The sequence below is a fragment of the Drosophila takahashii genome, chromosome 3R (assembly GCF_030179915.1).
Source record: "Drosophila takahashii strain IR98-3 E-12201 chromosome 3R, DtakHiC1v2, whole genome shotgun sequence".
Taxonomy (NCBI): Eukaryota; Metazoa; Arthropoda; class Insecta; order Diptera; family Drosophilidae; genus Drosophila; species Drosophila takahashii.
In genome coordinates, this window is record NC_091681.1 from 4,973,162 (window position 1) to 4,989,839 (window position 16,678).

Consider the following 16,678-nt stretch of genomic DNA (forward strand, 5'->3'; position numbering starts at 1 on the left):
TGATACCTTGATCTTGTTAAGAAATGTATTTGCCTATTTAAAACACGCGTGTAGCTCGGACACAAAAAACACTTGTTAAATTAATCGCTCCGATGTACAGAGCCGAGAAGCGGGTACCTGGACGTAAAGGCACTAAAATCTCGCGTGCCTTCTTGTTAAAATTAAACAGGGCTTATTTCTCGAATAAAACAGTAACTTGTTTCCCGTGCAAAAGCTGATTTTAAGCCAAAGGATATTAATGAACGCAAATGGTTCACAACCTGTAGTAAATATTTAATTTATTATTTGCGGGGGACTTTAAAGGCGCTTGGTCCAGGAGCGAGGTAAAGAAGTTTATATAAGGGGGCATGGGTTTGACGCAGTTCTTAGTTGCAAGGACGTGCTTAATGCTATTGGCGATGTTTATGATTACTTTTAAATTATTTACGAACGCGCCTCATTTGTTATTCGCTTAACTTTTATGGTGATGAGGGGCATCAAACATTTTCTCCAAACCTCCTCTAGCCCTAACCCTACGTATACGTATCATTTTGACGAGGCTGGATAACGAGCTCAATTTTAAATTCTCATTAAGCTTTATTAAAGCTCAGGCTGTTTGTATTGCAAGAGGTCAAAACATTCACAAAATCCTTAATTTTATTGATCCAGACAACTATGAAAGAACAGAGTTCGACAGTTCGTCTTGATCCGCCAATATGACCATATGACCTAAAATTATAAATGGGTTAAATCCTATGGAAAATATGGTTTTCAAAAGTATGCTACACAAAATTTGTACTGAAAACCACACCCCCAACTAAATTCTGGCTACTCCACTGCTCGCAATGAATGTTTTAATTGTGTTCCTATTGAAAATACCCGTCGAATGAGGGGTCATATGATAAAATCCGTCGCTCCGTTCAAAAGTTATAGCCAAAATAAGATTTTCTACGTCTTCCCAAAATGAAAATTTAATTCTGTTTGTCAGTTTGTCAGTTTGTCCAAAACATGTTTTTTAAGTTTTGAAAATTTGATATGACGTTCATCACATCGATATAAAAAACTATTGTTCCACCACTTTTGGAAAAACTCGCTGGTTTAGCGGGAAAACAGCTATAAATAGCTAAAATTCGGAAAACTTCTGTACTACTAAAGCTACAGACTTGTGCTGCATCTCGTTTGAAAGGTTTTTTTAAATGCTATAAACGCGTTCTATATGCAATTTGTGCAAATGTAATAGTTAAAAAGATATGAACAAAAGACAATTTTTTAAAACCTTTTTTTTAGCTTTTTTTTTATTTTTCTCAAAAACGGCTCTAACGATTTTCTTGACAACTTTAAACTGTATAGCCCTTGAGATTCCTTAAATTTTGGTATATAACACATTACTGTAAAAAGTCACGTTTAAAAGTTATTTTTATCACTATGGACGGCAGTCCATGTAGTGACGAAGCGCACCAGGAGAGTGTGCGAAGGCGACTACTATTATATCAAATAAAAACACCTCTTAACGAGGTAAAGAACTAGTGACGATCGCGCCTTCAACATACAAAAGTTCTGATATCAACATTTGTGACGAAAAATTATTACACTCGTCATTAAATAGACTTTCTAATATTTTCTCATTCGGCCCGCCCTAGCAGACTATTCCAGCCTTTTTCCCTTCACAGGCATTTTCTATTGCAGCGTGCCGAATGAGAAAATATTAGAAAGTCTATTTAATGACAAGTGTAATCATTTTTCGTCACAAATGTTGATATCAGAACTTTTGTATGTTGAAGGCGCGATCGTCACTAGTTCTTTACCTCGTTAAGAGGTGTTTTTATTTGATATCAGAAGTTTTTGTTTGCTTACATTTGCTCTCATAGGAGCTAATATATACATTTAAATTTAAATTGGTCATAAATCATAATTTTTAAATTATTGTATTTTAACAAATTAAGTTAAAAAGGCGTTGAAGTATTTCAAAATACCTTTTAAACGAGGTATGGCACATGTCTGTACCTTTAGTAGTGTAGAACTTACAAACTAACGAAATTTAGCCATTTTTAGCTTTTTTCCCGCTAAAGTAGCGGCTTTTTCCAAAAGTCGTAGAGCAAAAGATTCCTATATGGAACTCTTAAGTGCAAATTTACTGATTCCATGACCCTAAAATACAGTTCGGATACCCTCACACAAAATTCAATACTCAGGAAGCTTTAGTTGTTCGAGCTGGCAAAAGTGGCTATTTTCGTATAAAAATAACTTTTAAACGTGACTTTTTACAGTAATGTGTTATATACCAAAATTTAAGGAATCTCAAGGGCTATACAGTTTAAAGTTTTCAAGAAAATCGTTAGAGCCGTTTTTGAGAAAAATAAAAAAAAGCTAAAAAAAAAGTTTTACAAAATTGTCTTTTGTTCATATCTTTTTAATTATTACATTTACACAAATTGCATATAGAAGGCGTTTATAGCATTTAAAAATACCTTTCAAACAAGATGCAGCACAAGTCTGTAGCTTTAGTAGTATAGAAGTTACGGTTTTCTGAATTTTAGCTATTTATAGCTGTTTTCCCGCTAAACTAGCGAGTTTTTCCAAAAGTGGTAGAACAAAAGTTTTTTATATCAATGGGATGAACGTCATATTACATTTTCAAAACTTAAGAAACATGTTTTGGACAAACTGACAAACTGACAAACTGACAAACTGACAAACAGAATTAAATTTTCATTTTGGGAAGAAGAAGGAAATCTTATTTTGGCTATAACTTTTGAACGGAGCGTCGGATTCTGACAAATGACCCCTCATTCGACGGGTATTTTCAAAAGGAATACAACTAAAACATTGCGAGGGGGCATTTATCCCCACCGGCCCCAACAGCTCCAAATTTCGAAATTTTCACTTTTTCACTTTCACCGCTCTCTCTCCCAAGCCAATTGATTTTCTTAAAGTCTTGGTATGCAATCCTTTAAGTTTTTGCAATACCTTTCGATTGGTGTATTACTCATTACGATCGGACTATCACAGCAGATTTTCAATTTTGCGGCTATATAATAGTAGTCGCCTTCGCACACTCTCCTGGTGCGCTTCGTCACTACATGGACTGCCGTCCATAGTGATAGCCGCAAAATTGAAAATCTGCTGTGATAGTCCGATCGTAATGAGTAATACACCAATCGAAAGGTATTGCAAAAACTTAAAGGATTGCATACCAAGACTTTAAGAAAATCAATTGGCTTGGGAGAGAGAGCGGTGAAAGTGAAAAAGTGAAAATTTCGAAATTTGGAGCTGTTGGGGCCGGTGGGGATAAATGCCCCATCGCAATGTTTTAGTTGTATTCCTTTTGAAAATACCCGTCGAATGAGGGGTCATTTGTCAGAATCCGACGCTCCGTTCAAAAGTTATAGCCAAAATAAGATTTCCTTCTTCTTCCCAAAATGAAAATTTAATTCTGTTTGTCAGTTTGTCAGTTTGTCAGTTTGTCAGTTTGTCCAAAACATGTTTCTTAAGTTTTGAAAATTTAATATGACGTTCATCCCATTGATATAAAAAACTTTTGTTCTACCACTTTTGGAAAAGCTCGCTAGTTTAGCGGGAAAACAGCTATAAATAGCTAAAATTCAGAAAACCGTAACTTCTATACTACTAAAGCTACAGACTTGTGCTGCATCTTGTTTGAAAGGTATTTTTAAATGCTATAAACGCCTTCTATATGCAATTTGTGTAAATGTAATAATTAAAAAGATATGAACAAAAGACAATTTTGTAAAACTTTTTTTTTAGCTTTTTTTTATTTTTCTCAAAAACGGCTCTAACGATTTTCTTGAAAACTTTAAACTGTATAGCCCTTGAGATTCCTTAAATTTTGGTATATAACACATTACTGTAAAAAGTCACGTTTAAAAGTTATTTTTATACGAAAATAGCCACTTTTGCCAGCTCGAACAACTAAAGCTTCCTGAGTATTGAATTTTGTGTGAGGGTATCCGAACTGTATTTTAGGGTCATGGAATCAGTAAATTTGCACTTAAGAGTTCCATATAGGAATCTTTTGCTCTACGACTTTTGGAAAAAGCCGCTACTTTAGCGGGAAAAAAGCTAAAAATGGCTAAATTTCGTTAGTTTGTAAGTTCTACACTACTAAAGGTACAGACATGTGCCATACCTCGTTTAAAAGGTATTTTGAAATACTTCAACGCCTTTTTAACTTAATTTGTTAAAATACAATTATTTAAAAATTATGATTTATGACCAATTTAAATTTAAATGTAGGGGAGAGTGGGGGAATTTCGTCAGCATTTTTTCAAAGCTATTTTTTGTCCATCTTGAGACACGTTATCATATTTCTATTTTTATTGTTGAATGCGGTTAGCACCAAGCTTTAAAATGTGACATTCCCCTATTTTTTTAATTAGCTTGGTGATTTATAAAAAAATAAAATGTAAAACCAATATACTGGGGCAATCTCACCACACAGGGGGGTAAAATCACCACACAACTGGGGAAATTTCGTCACCTGAAAAATGTAGGGAGTTTAACGCCTGAAAATATGCTACACTGATCAAGTGTACCATTTTTGTTGACGTCCTATATTTGTTGCTGCTGCTGGTAGTCTGTTCGTTAGCCAGCTCGTCAAATATAAAAATATGTATTTAAAATAGGTGCGAATTTACCCTCAGCGTAGGGTGGCGAAATTTCCCCAGACCGTACTTTTTTAGAAATAATTATTTTTCTTGCGAAATTAGGCGCGAAGTTAAAAATCACTGACGCAGAAATGCACATTATAGCACTGTGTATTATATAAAAAATCGTGTATCTTATTCCTTTTGAATTGTGGCATACAGAAAAAATTTCGTCGAGAACTAAATGTAGCTTTTGAACTGTTAAAACACATTTAATATTATAGCTTAATTATCTTGGACTTCTGTGCAAAACAAATGCATTGGTTGTGTCTGGCCGTCTTGAAGGACTAAAACAAAAAAATTATATATTTTTACGACTTATGGATTCCGAGATATTGCAGGTGACGAAATTGCCCCTGTGACGAAATTCCCCCACTCTCCCCTATATATTAGCTCCTATGAGAGCAAATGTAAGCAAACAAAAACTTCTGATATCAAATAAAAACACCTCTTAACGAGGTAAAGAACTAGTGACGATCGCGCCTTCAACATACAAAAGTTCTGATATCAACATTTGTGACGAAAAATGATTACACTTGTCATTAAATAGACTTTCTAATATTTTCTCATTCGGCACGCTGCAATAGAAAATGCCTGTGAAGGGAAAAAGGCTGGAATAGTCTGCTAGGGCGGGCCGAATGAGAAAATATTAGAAAGTCTATTTAATGACGAGTGTAATAATTTTTCGTCACAAATGTTGATATCAGAACTTTTGTATGTTGAAGGCGCGATCGTCACTAGTTCTTTACCTCGTTAAGAGGTGTTTTTATTTGATACGAAAATAGCCACTTTTGCAAGCTCGAACTACTAACGCTCCCTGAGTATTGAATTTTGTGTATATCCTCACAACTGTATTTTAGGGTCATGGAATCAGTAAATTTGCACTTAAGAGTTCCATATAGGAATCTTTTGGGTAATAGTCTAGAAGAGCGGCCTGAGCACCAAAAACCGCGAAAAAATTACCCTCGATGGACCGCGATTTCTTAGGAATTTACGTGCAGAAGATTATTTGCGGAAATGCATGGTTCTCTTGTAATTGCATTTCAAAGTTGCGTGTTTTGCTATAAAAACAAAGTAGGATTTTGAGGTGTTTTGTGTCATTTTGCTATAAAAACAATGAGCATTTTCTAGGAATTTATGGGTTTGCTATAAAAAACAAGTAGGCTTTTTTTGCTTAATCAGAAATGGCACTTTTGATTTTTGTTTACTATGGATTCCTGCAACGGGTGCACTATTTCTTATAAAGACTTTCTTGCCATGGACGAAGAAGAAGTGTTTGCATTTCTGCAGAGACATGGAGTTGTTCTAAAGAGCAAGGACTGTCCCAACTGCAGTAAGCCCGCAACATTGTCTTTCAATGCGAAGAGACCGATTAGTACGCCATTTTGGAGGTGCCGCAGGATGATAAGTAATCATCAACAGAAACGAAAATTAAGAAAAGTTCAATGCTCCTTTAAGGTAACAATTGTTTAATTTAAAAAAAATATTGCTTTAAATTATATTTGTAAACTATGTAAACAAACTTCGCTGAAGACGGTCGTGCTTTTCAATCGCTCCCGAAAACGTTTAGCCTATCGTTGAATTAAGTCTATCTTCATAACCCAACTTGGAATATCTTATCACTTTCGATACGCCGCTTCACTGTGAAAAGCCAACTTTGTAAAGACAGTGACTTTATTGTTAAATTTTAACAAATTAAAACAAGTGCTTCAACCTTTTGTCAATCCTATAAGTGTTGTTGTTGTTTGGCTTTATCGTCTCACCCGCAACGCTCTCGTTTACGGTTCGCTCAGCGTTGCAGCTTTCCGTTACATAGCTAGCATTTCTCGAGTACGAAACCGCGCTCAGAACATCGCCTGCATATCACGCTCTCCCGCTGTCTCCTCTCTGCGTCCCTCTTCGTTGGATAAACCGCCGCTGGACTTATCGCTCTACTGCTCTCTTATCCGATCTCGCCGCTTTTTCTCTTATCAATTTTCAACTACTCTTCAACTACACAAAAATGTCTTTGATTTGCTGCGCCAAGAAATGCGAATTTAGCGGCACCATCTCTGGTGATAACTACTTAATGTGCTGGCTGTGTGATAACTGCTCACATGTTAAATGTGGCGGTGGCGGTCATAATGGTAGAATTGGCCATATTGTTGGGAAACATAGGCAATTTTACTGGACTTGTACTTCATGCCTAAGCATTACCATGGAAATGAGAACTTTCATGAGGCAAACGAGATCTGGGTTCCAAAAGGTTCGGACTCAACTTAATGTCCTCTCTGACATATTTTGTTCCGTCGAATCTTCATTTCTGGGCCTCAAACTTATAAGTGAATCTCCCAGAGGAAATATTCAACCCAATGCCGAACTTATTGCCGATAATGCACTGCTCTCTGTACCTCGTTCGCCGTTGAACATCTCTGCTACATCGATCTCCATCAATACACCTGTACCAGCCTTACCCAATGCCTCAAACAATGATGACCCAGCTACAGCTACTACTGCTAATGTTCCTGATTCCGCTGACGCCGATCGCACTCTACTGGATTCAACTTCCCTACATACTGAAGTTACAGATGTCGGTCCTGGCACCTTAACTTCCGCACCACGACCGCTTATGGAATTCTCACCTTGCCGACCGTCGGGATCTGCTGGCAACACCAGCGCTACCGCAAATGTTCCCAATCCCGATGAACTGCCGCTAACATCTGTTCCTCGCCCATCTGAATTACCATTGCGCTCAGTCAAACTTCGGAAAGCAATATTTGTGTCCCGCTTGTCACCTGATACTACGCCGGGAGCCGTCAAAAATCATCTATGCTCCAAGTTAAAAGCTACTCCTGATAATTTTATAATTAACAAATTTAATTTTAATCACACGCGTAAAATTTCCTCATTTAAAATTTTCCTTCCCGACAGTCTCCTATCAGAAGCTTTGAATCCTGCATTATGGCCTAATGACACTATTGTTCATGAATTTCTGCCTAAAGACTCGACCCAGGCACCTAAGATTACCGGTTCAAAAAACTAAGTTGCTTTTTTACCGTCATTTATCAAAACGTACGCAGTCTTTTGGGTAAACTTAACCAAATTCACACTAACAGCGCGTCATTTGACTTTGATGCCATCGCTTTTACCGAAACCTGGCTTAACTCTTCCGTTTCCGACCATGAAATCTTTGTTCATAAGTTCTCTACTTATAGAACGGATCGTTCTTCCTTTGCTGGTGGTGTCCTTATCGCGGTAAACAACAATTTCTCCTCTGAGTTGTTTCCTGTTGCTAACGAGACTGGTATTGAATTCGTGGCTGTAAAAGTTTGCATTGGCTCGACTTTTATCTTTTTGACCTGCTCATATATTCCCCCAACGTCAGATTCCTCAGTATATTTAAACCACCTATCTGCCATTCAGTTTGTGATGTCTGCCGTGGGTCAAGCTGACCAAATAATTGTGATGGGTGACTTTAACCTCCCACATATTTCCTGGATTCCCTGTGATGACTCTAATCTTTTGCTACCTAACAATTGTCATGATTTTATCGATGGGTTAACTGACTTGCCCTTAGGTCAAATCAACTCAGTTAAAAATAATCGCAATAGACTTTTGGACCTCATGTTTGTAGGTGATGCCGCTCTTGCAACAGTTTCTAGAGTCAATGCAATTTCCCTTCCTGAAGATCCTTATCACCCCACTCTATCTATATCTGTTGAGCTTTTAAACCAATCTTACAAATCGACTGCACTAGCCCCCTGTCCGATCAAATGTTTTCGGAAAACAGATTACACTGGCCTTAATATATACCTTTCGAGGATTGACTGGTCATTTCTATTAGAAATCCAAGATATGGACTCCGCCGTCCTACAATTTTACAACTCCATTTATCCGGCCTTGGATGCTTTTGTCCCAACACTGGATATATCCCCTTCTTCCAAGCCCCCGTGGTCTTCCAAACATCTCTCGTACCTAAAAAACAAAAAATCTAGGCTTTATAAAAAATATCAAAAATCCGGCTCTCTACTCGACTTTGCCCGTTACTCCACCATCCGCTCCCAATTCCTTACTGAAAACAGTCAATCCTATAATCTATACCTATCACAGTGTAAAGATAACTTTCGCACTAATCCAAAACAATTTTTCTCCTTCGTTAACTCCAAGCGAAAATCTAATGCTTTTCCCCCGTCACTTCGCTATCTCAATAAGACAGAAAACTCTGCTCCCGAGATTTCCAACTTATTTGCATCTTTTTTCCAGTCTACTTATTCTTCTAGACCCTACAACACCTCAACACCGTATCCCTATTACATTCCGCATGCTAATAACATATTTTTACCCCCTTTCACAGAGAGTGTCGTTCTGGAAGGAATGTCCTCTATTGACATTTCATACTCAGCTGGCCCTGATAAGGTGCCAAGCTGCATTTTAAAACACTGTGCCCAAAATCTGTTATATCCAATTACACTTCTTTTTAACTTATCAGTCTCTTTGACCTGCCTACCTAGGATCTGGAATGAGTCTTATATAATTCCTCTTCATAAAAAAGGTTCTCGAGTGGACATCGAAAATTACCGTGGCATTGCCAAACTATCAGCCATTCCTAAACTTCTGGAACATCTTATCACTCTTCAATTACAACATCTCTGCAGTTCCTTAATATCTCCTTCTCAGCATGGGTTTATTAGGCATCGATCAACGACGACCAATCTCCTTGAGTTCTCTCACTTGATTAATCAAGGTTTCCTGCACCGTCTACAAACCGACGTTATATTCACTGATTTTAGCAAGGCTTTCGACTCGGTAAACCATTCACTGCTTCTGCTTAAACTTTCTTATTTGGGATTCCCAAATAACCTTCTAAAATGGATAGAGTCGTACTTAACAAATCGCACCCAACGAGTTCTCTTTATGAATGAGCTATCTCACACTGTGGATGTCACTTCTGGTGTCCCTCAAGGTAGCCACCTTGGACCGTTACTTTTTATTCTTTTTATAAACGACCTACCTCAAGTTATTTCATACTCGTCTATTTTTATGTACGCCGATGACGTCAAAATTTGTTTCTCCTATTCCGATTGGTACCTTCATTCTCACCTTCAATTTGACCTTAACGAATTTCATAAGTGGTGTGTCAGTAATCTCCTTTTCCTAAACCATGCAAAGTGCAAGCTTATGACTTTCCACCGTTCCTCCCCACATCTTGTCTCCTACAGCCTTGGCAATCACAACCTTGACCGCATTACCACCTCAAACGACCTTGGAGTCCTTTTTGACCATAAACTATGCTTCAATAGCCATATTACTGCAACGGCAAACAAAGCCAAGGGTGTGTTAGCTTTCATAAAGCGATGGTCCAAAGAATTTGACGACCCGTACACTACCAAAACACTGTATGTAGCTTTAGTACGTCCTATTCTGGAATACTGTTCCTGTGTGTGGAGCCCGCAATATAAGGAGCCCCAGAACATTATCGAATCGGTACAAAAGCAGTTTCTGATCTTTGCACTGCGTAATCTTGGATGGGATTCTGGCAGACTACTTCCATCTTATCGAGCCAGACTTAAATTAATCGACTTGCCGTCTTTACAACACCGTAGAGTTTGCAATGCCATAATGTTTGTCCATAAGCTTCTTTTGGGTCTCGTTGATTCTGAATCACTCCTTTCCTATATACAATTAAACGTCCCATCTAGATTTACTCGTTCATTCCGTCCTTTGCGCTTACCTTTGTGTAGGTCTAATTATGCCCAACATGAACCTTTTCGCGCACTATGTAACAACTACAATAGCCTATACAACATTTTATCTTTTGAATTACCTATCAGCACTCTTCCGTCTAATATTTTAAGTCACCTCGAATCGTTAGAATTGTAATAAGTTAGTGTATCCCTAGTCAAGCATATGTTAGCAGATAATTGTTAACCAACTAAATAAATAAATAAATAAATAAATAAGGAATCCGCCATCAAACGGACATTCTTCAGCAAGTCCCACGTTGGTATTGAACAGGAATGTAATTTTGTGGCTTGGGAAATGAAGGGTTCAACAATCTCATTCCTTCGGGAAGAACTAGGCTGGTCCCAACAGACGGTGGTTGACTGGAGTAATTTTCTTCGGGAAATTTATCTTAGCTGGACGAAGAAGAACGCAAAACAAATAATAGGTGGATACGGTTTAACCGTCGAAATTGACGAAACCAAAATTGGCCGGCGCAAGTATAATTGCGGTCGCGTGGTGGATGGACAGTGGGTTTTCGGAGGAATTTGCAGAGAAACCGGTGACTTTTTTTTGGTGCCTGTGGAGGACCGTAGCCAGGAAACGCTCCTTCCAATTATAGAGGCCAACATCGCCAATGGAACCAGAATTATATCCGACTGCTGGAAGTCATACAATGGTTTAAAGGATGCGAACTACTCTCACATGACCGTTAATCACTCAGTAAACTTCGTCGACCCTGAAACGGGAGCCAATACACAGCGAATAAAGAGACTATGGCGTGATCTAAAGGAGAACATTCCCCACTATGGCCGGAAAACGGAGCACTACCAAGGGTACCTAGCGCGATTCACTTTTTTGAAAAGGCACCCAAACCACACCTCAAGATTCCATGCAATTTTCTCAGCAATGGGCGAATTGTTTAATCCTGAACGCGATGTTAATCGCGCGATTTTTTTTTTTTTAATTTTTTTGCCTCCGGCGCTTTTTTAGCATTTTCCATCTCTTTTTAAATACTAACAATTAACTATCTTAAATTTCAGGAATCCACCGATACGGACAATGAAAAGGAATAGGCTTAATCTGTACCACTAACCAGCATTTTTTATAAATAAATATTTACTGTCCAATCATTAACCATAGTCACTATGGACGGCAGTCCATGTAGTGACGAAGCGCACCAGGAGAGTGTGCGAAGGCGACTACTATTATATAGCCGCAAAATTGAAAATCTGCTGTGATAGTCCGATCGTAATGAGTAATACACCAATCGAAAGGTATTGCAAAAACTTAAAGGATTGCATACCAAGACTTTAAGAAAATCAATTGGCTTGGGAGAGAGAGCGGTGAAAGTGAAAAAGTGAAAATTTCGAAATTTGGAGCTGTTGGGGCCGGTGGGGATAAATGCCCCCTCGCAATGTTTTAGTTGTATTCCTTTTGAAAATACCCGTCGAATGAGGGGTCATTTGTCAGAATCCGACGCTCCGTTCAAAAGTTATAGCCAAAATAAGATTTCCTTCTTCTTCCCAAAATGAAAATTTAATTCTGTTTGTCAGTTTGTCAGTTTGTCAGTTTGTCCAAAACATGTTTCTTAAGTTTTGAAAATTTAATATGACGTTCATCCCATTGATATAAAAAACTTTTGTTCTACCACTTTTGGAAAAACTCGCTAGTTTAGCGGGAAAACAGCTATAAATAGCTAAAATTCAGAAAACCGTAACTTCTATACTACTAAAGCTACAGACTTGTGCTGCATCTTGTTTGAAAGGTATTTTTAAATGCTATAAACGCCTTCTATATGCAATTTGTGTAAATGTAATAATTAAAAAGATATGAACAAAAGACAATTTTGTAAAACTTTTTTTTTAGCTTTTTTTTATTTTTCTCAAAAACGGCTCTAACGATTTTCTTGAAAACTTTAAACTGTATAGCCCTTGAGATTCCTTAAATTTTGGTATATAACACATTACTGTAAAAAGTCACGTTTAAAAGTTATTTTTATACGAAAATAGCCACTTTTGCCAGCTCGAACAACTAAAGCTTCCTGAGTATTGAATTTTGTGTGAGGGTATCCGAACTGTATTTTAGGGTCATGGAATCAGTAAATTTGCACTTAAGAGTTCCATATAGGAATCTTTTGCTCTACGACTTTTGGAAAAAGCCGCTACTTTAGCGGGAAAAAAGCTAAAAATGGCTAAATTTCGTTAGTTTGTAAGTTCTACACTACTAAAGGTACAGACATGTGCCATACCTCGTTTAAAAGGTATTTTGAAATACTTCAACGCCTTTTTAACTTAATTTGTTAAAATACAATTATTTAAAAATTATGATTTATGACCAATTTAAATTTAAATGTATATATTAGCTCCTATGAGAGCAAATGTAAGCAAACAAAAACTTCTGATATCAAATAAAAACACCTCTTAACGAGGTAAAGAACTAGTGACGATCGCGCCTTCAACATACAAAAGTTCTGATATCAACATTTGTGACGAAAAATGATTACACTTGTCATTAAATAGACTTTCTAATATTTTCTCATTCGGCACGCTGCAATAGAAAATGCCTGTGAAGGGAAAAAGGCTGGAATAGTCTGCTAGGGCGGGCCGAATGAGAAAATATTAGAAAGTCTATTTAATGACGAGTGTAATAATTTTTCGTCACAAATGTTGATATCAGAACTTTTGTATGTTGAAGGCGCGATCGTCACTAGTTCTTTACCTCGTTAAGAGGTGTTTTTATTTGATACGAAAATAGCCACTTTTGCAAGCTCGAACTACTAACGCTCCCTGAGTATTGAATTTTGTGTATATCCTCACAACTGTATTTTAGGGTCATGGAATCAGTAAATTTGCACTTAAGAGTTCCATATAGGAATCTTTTGGGTAATAGTCTAGAAGAGCGGCCTGAGCACCAAAAACCGCGAAAAAATTACCCTCGATGGACCGCGATTTCTTAGGAATTTACGTGCAGAAGATTATTTGCGGAAATGCATGGTTCTCTTGTAATTGCATTTCAAAGTTGCGTGTTTTGCTATAAAAACAAAGTAGGATTTTGAGGTGTTTTGTGTCATTTTGCTATAAAAACAATGAGCATTTTCTAGGAATTTATGGGTTTGCTATAAAAAACAAGTAGGCTTTTTTTGCTTAATCAGAAATGGCACTTTTGATTTTTGTTTACTATGGATTCCTGCAACGGGTGCACTATTTCTTATAAAGACTTTCTTGCCATGGACGAAGAAGAAGTGTTTGCATTTCTGCAGAGACATGGAGTTGTTCTAAAGAGCAAGGACTGTCCCAACTGCAGTAAGCCCGCAACATTGTCTTTCAATGCGAAGAGACCGATTAGTACGCCATTTTGGAGGTGCCGCAGGATGATAAGTAATCATCAACAGAAACGAAAATTAAGAAAAGTTCAATGCTCCTTTAAGGTAACAATTGTTTAATTTAAAAAAAATATTGCTTTAAATTATATTTGTAAGGAATCCGCCATCAAACGGACATTCTTCAGCAAGTCCCACGTTGGTATTGAACAGGAATGTAATTTTGTGGCTTGGGAAATGAAGGGTTCAACAATCTCATTCCTTCGGGAAGAACTAGGCTGGTCCCAACAGACGGTGGTTGACTGGAGTAATTTTCTTCGGGAAATTTATCTTAGCTGGACGAAGAAGAACGCAAAACAAATAATAGGTGGATACGGTTTAACCGTCGAAATTGACGAAACCAAAATTGGCCGGCGCAAGTATAATTGCGGTCGCGTGGTGGATGGACAGTGGGTTTTCGGAGGAATTTGCAGAGAAACCGGTGACTTTTTTTTGGTGCCTGTGGAGGACCGTAGCCAGGAAACGCTCCTTCCAATTATAGAGGCCAACATCGCCAATGGAACCAGAATTATATCCGACTGCTGGAAGTCATACAATGGTTTAAAGGATGCGAACTACTCTCACATGACCGTTAATCACTCAGTAAACTTCGTCGACCCTGAAACGGGAGCCAATACACAGCGAATAAAGAGACTATGGCGTGATCTAAAGGAGAACATTCCCCACTATGGCCGGAAAACGGAGCACTACCAAGGGTACCTAGCGCGATTCACTTTTTTGAAAAGGCACCCAAACCACACCTCAAGATTCCATGCAATTTTCTCAGCAATGGGCGAATTGTTTAATCCTGAACGCGATGTTAATCGCGCGATTTTTTTTTTTTTAATTTTTTTGCCTCCGGCGCTTTTTTAGCATTTTCCATCTCTTTTTAAATACTAACAATTAACTATCTTAAATTTCAGGAATCCACCGATACGGACAATGAAAAGGAATAGGCTTAATCTGTACCACTAACCAGCATTTTTTATAAATAAATATTTACTGTCCAATCATTAACCATAGTCACTATGGACGGCAGTCCATGTAGTGACGAAGCGCACCAGGAGAGTGTGCGAAGGCGACTACTATTATATAGCCGCAAAATTGAAAATCTGCTGTGATAGTCCGATCGTAATGAGTAATACACCAATCGAAAGGTATTGCAAAAACTTAAAGGATTGCATACCAAGACTTTAAGAAAATCAATTGGCTTGGGAGAGAGAGCGGTGAAAGTGAAAAAGTGAAAATTTCGAAATTTGGAGCTGTTGGGGCCGGTGGGGATAAATGCCCCCTCGCAATGTTTTAGTTGTATTCCTTTTGAAAATACCCGTCGAATGAGGGGTCATTTGTCAGAATCCGACGCTCCGTTCAAAAGTTATAGCCAAAATAAGATTTCCTTCTTCTTCCCAAAATGAAAATTTAATTCTGTTTGTCAGTTTGTCAGTTTGTCAGTTTGTCCAAAACATGTTTCTTAAGTTTTGAAAATTTAATATGACGTTCATCCCATTGATATAAAAAACTTTTGTTCTACCACTTTTGGAAAAACTCGCTAGTTTAGCGGGAAAACAGCTATAAATAGCTAAAATTCAGAAAACCGTAACTTCTATACTACTAAAGCTACAGACTTGTGCTGCATCTTGTTTGAAAGGTATTTTTAAATGCTATAAACGCCTTCTATATGCAATTTGTGTAAATGTAATAATTAAAAAGATATGAACAAAAGACAATTTTGTAAAACTTTTTTTTTAGCTTTTTTTTATTTTTCTCAAAAACGGCTCTAACGATTTTCTTGAAAACTTTAAACTGTATAGCCCTTGAGATTCCTTAAATTTTGGTATATAACACATTACTGTAAAAAGTCACGTTTAAAAGTTATTTTTATACGAAAATAGCCACTTTTGCCAGCTCGAACAACTAAAGCTTCCTGAGTATTGAATTTTGTGTGAGGGTATCCGAACTGTATTTTAGGGTCATGGAATCAGTAAATTTGCACTTAAGAGTTCCATATAGGAATCTTTTGCTACGACTTTTGGAAAAAGCCGCTACTTTAGCGGGAAAAAAGCTAAAAATGGCTAAATTTCGTTAGTTTGTAAGTTCTACACTACTAAAGGTACAGACATGTGCCATACCTCGTTTAAAAGGTATTTTGAAATACTTCAACGCCTTTTTAACTTAATTTGTTAAAATACAATTATTTAAAAATTATGATTTATGACCAATTTAAATTTAAATGTATATATTAGCTCCTATGAGAGCAAATGTAAGCAAACAAAAACTTCTGATATCAAATAAAAACACCTCTTAACGAGGTAAAGAACTAGTGACGATCGCGCCTTCAACATACAAAAGTTCTGATATCAACATTTGTGACGAAAAATGATTACACTTGTCATTAAATAGACTTTCTAATATTTTCTCATTCGGCACGCTGCAATAGAAAATGCCTGTGAAGGGAAAAAGGCTGGAATAGTCTGCTAGGGCGGGCCGAATGAGAAAATATTAGAAAGTCTATTTAATGACGAGTGTAATAATTTTTCGTCACAAATGTTGATATCAGAACTTTTGTATGTTGAAGGCGCGATCGTCACTAGTTCTTTACCTCGTTAAGAGGTGTTTTTATTTGATACGAAAATAGCCACTTTTGCAAGCTCGAACTACTAACGCTCCCTGAGTATTGAATTTTGTGTATATCCTCACAACTGTATTTTAGGGTCATGGAATCAGTAAATTTGCACTTAAGAGTTCCATATAGGAATCTTTTGGGTAATAGTCTAGAAGAGCGGCCTGAGCACCAAAAACCGCGAAAAAATTACCCTCGATGGACCGCGATTTCTTAGGAATTTACGTGCAGAAGATTATTTGCGGAAATGCATGGTTCTCTTGTAATTGCATTTCAAAGTTGCGTGTTTTGCTATAAAAACAAAGTAGGATTTTGAGGTGTTTTGTGTCATTTTGCTATAAAAACAATGAGCAT

At 37.3% G+C, this 16,678-nt stretch overlaps 2 protein-coding genes across 3 annotated transcripts; both read left to right on the forward strand.

The window, feature by feature from the left end:
- The first annotated feature begins 10,626 nt into the window (after positions 1 to 10,626).
- LOC138913472 (uncharacterized) lies at positions 10,627 to 11,485 on the forward strand. The gene is made up of 2 exons (XM_070217297.1): positions 10,627 to 11,282; positions 11,387 to 11,485. Exons 1-2 carry the CDS (start codon positions 10,662 to 10,664, stop codon positions 11,417 to 11,419), a joined length of 654 nt encoding a protein of 217 aa, XP_070073398.1. The 5' UTR covers positions 10,627 to 10,661; the 3' UTR covers positions 11,420 to 11,485.
- A 1,955-nt stretch (positions 11,486 to 13,440) lies between these two features.
- Positions 13,441 to 14,726, forward strand: LOC138913418 (uncharacterized). 2 transcript variants are annotated; one of them, XM_070217120.1, is made up of 3 exons: positions 13,441 to 13,773; positions 13,825 to 14,523; positions 14,628 to 14,726. In XM_070217120.1, the coding sequence occupies exons 1-3, from the start codon at positions 13,525 to 13,527 to the stop codon at positions 14,658 to 14,660; spliced, it is 981 nt and encodes a 326-aa protein (XP_070073221.1). In that variant the 5' UTR covers positions 13,441 to 13,524; the 3' UTR covers positions 14,661 to 14,726. The 2 variants fall into 2 exon arrangements, with proteins under 2 accessions (XP_070073221.1, XP_070073222.1); XM_070217121.1 differs by having other exon boundaries at positions 13,443 to 13,773; positions 13,854 to 14,523.
- The last annotated feature ends 1,952 nt before the right edge of the window (positions 14,727 to 16,678 follow it).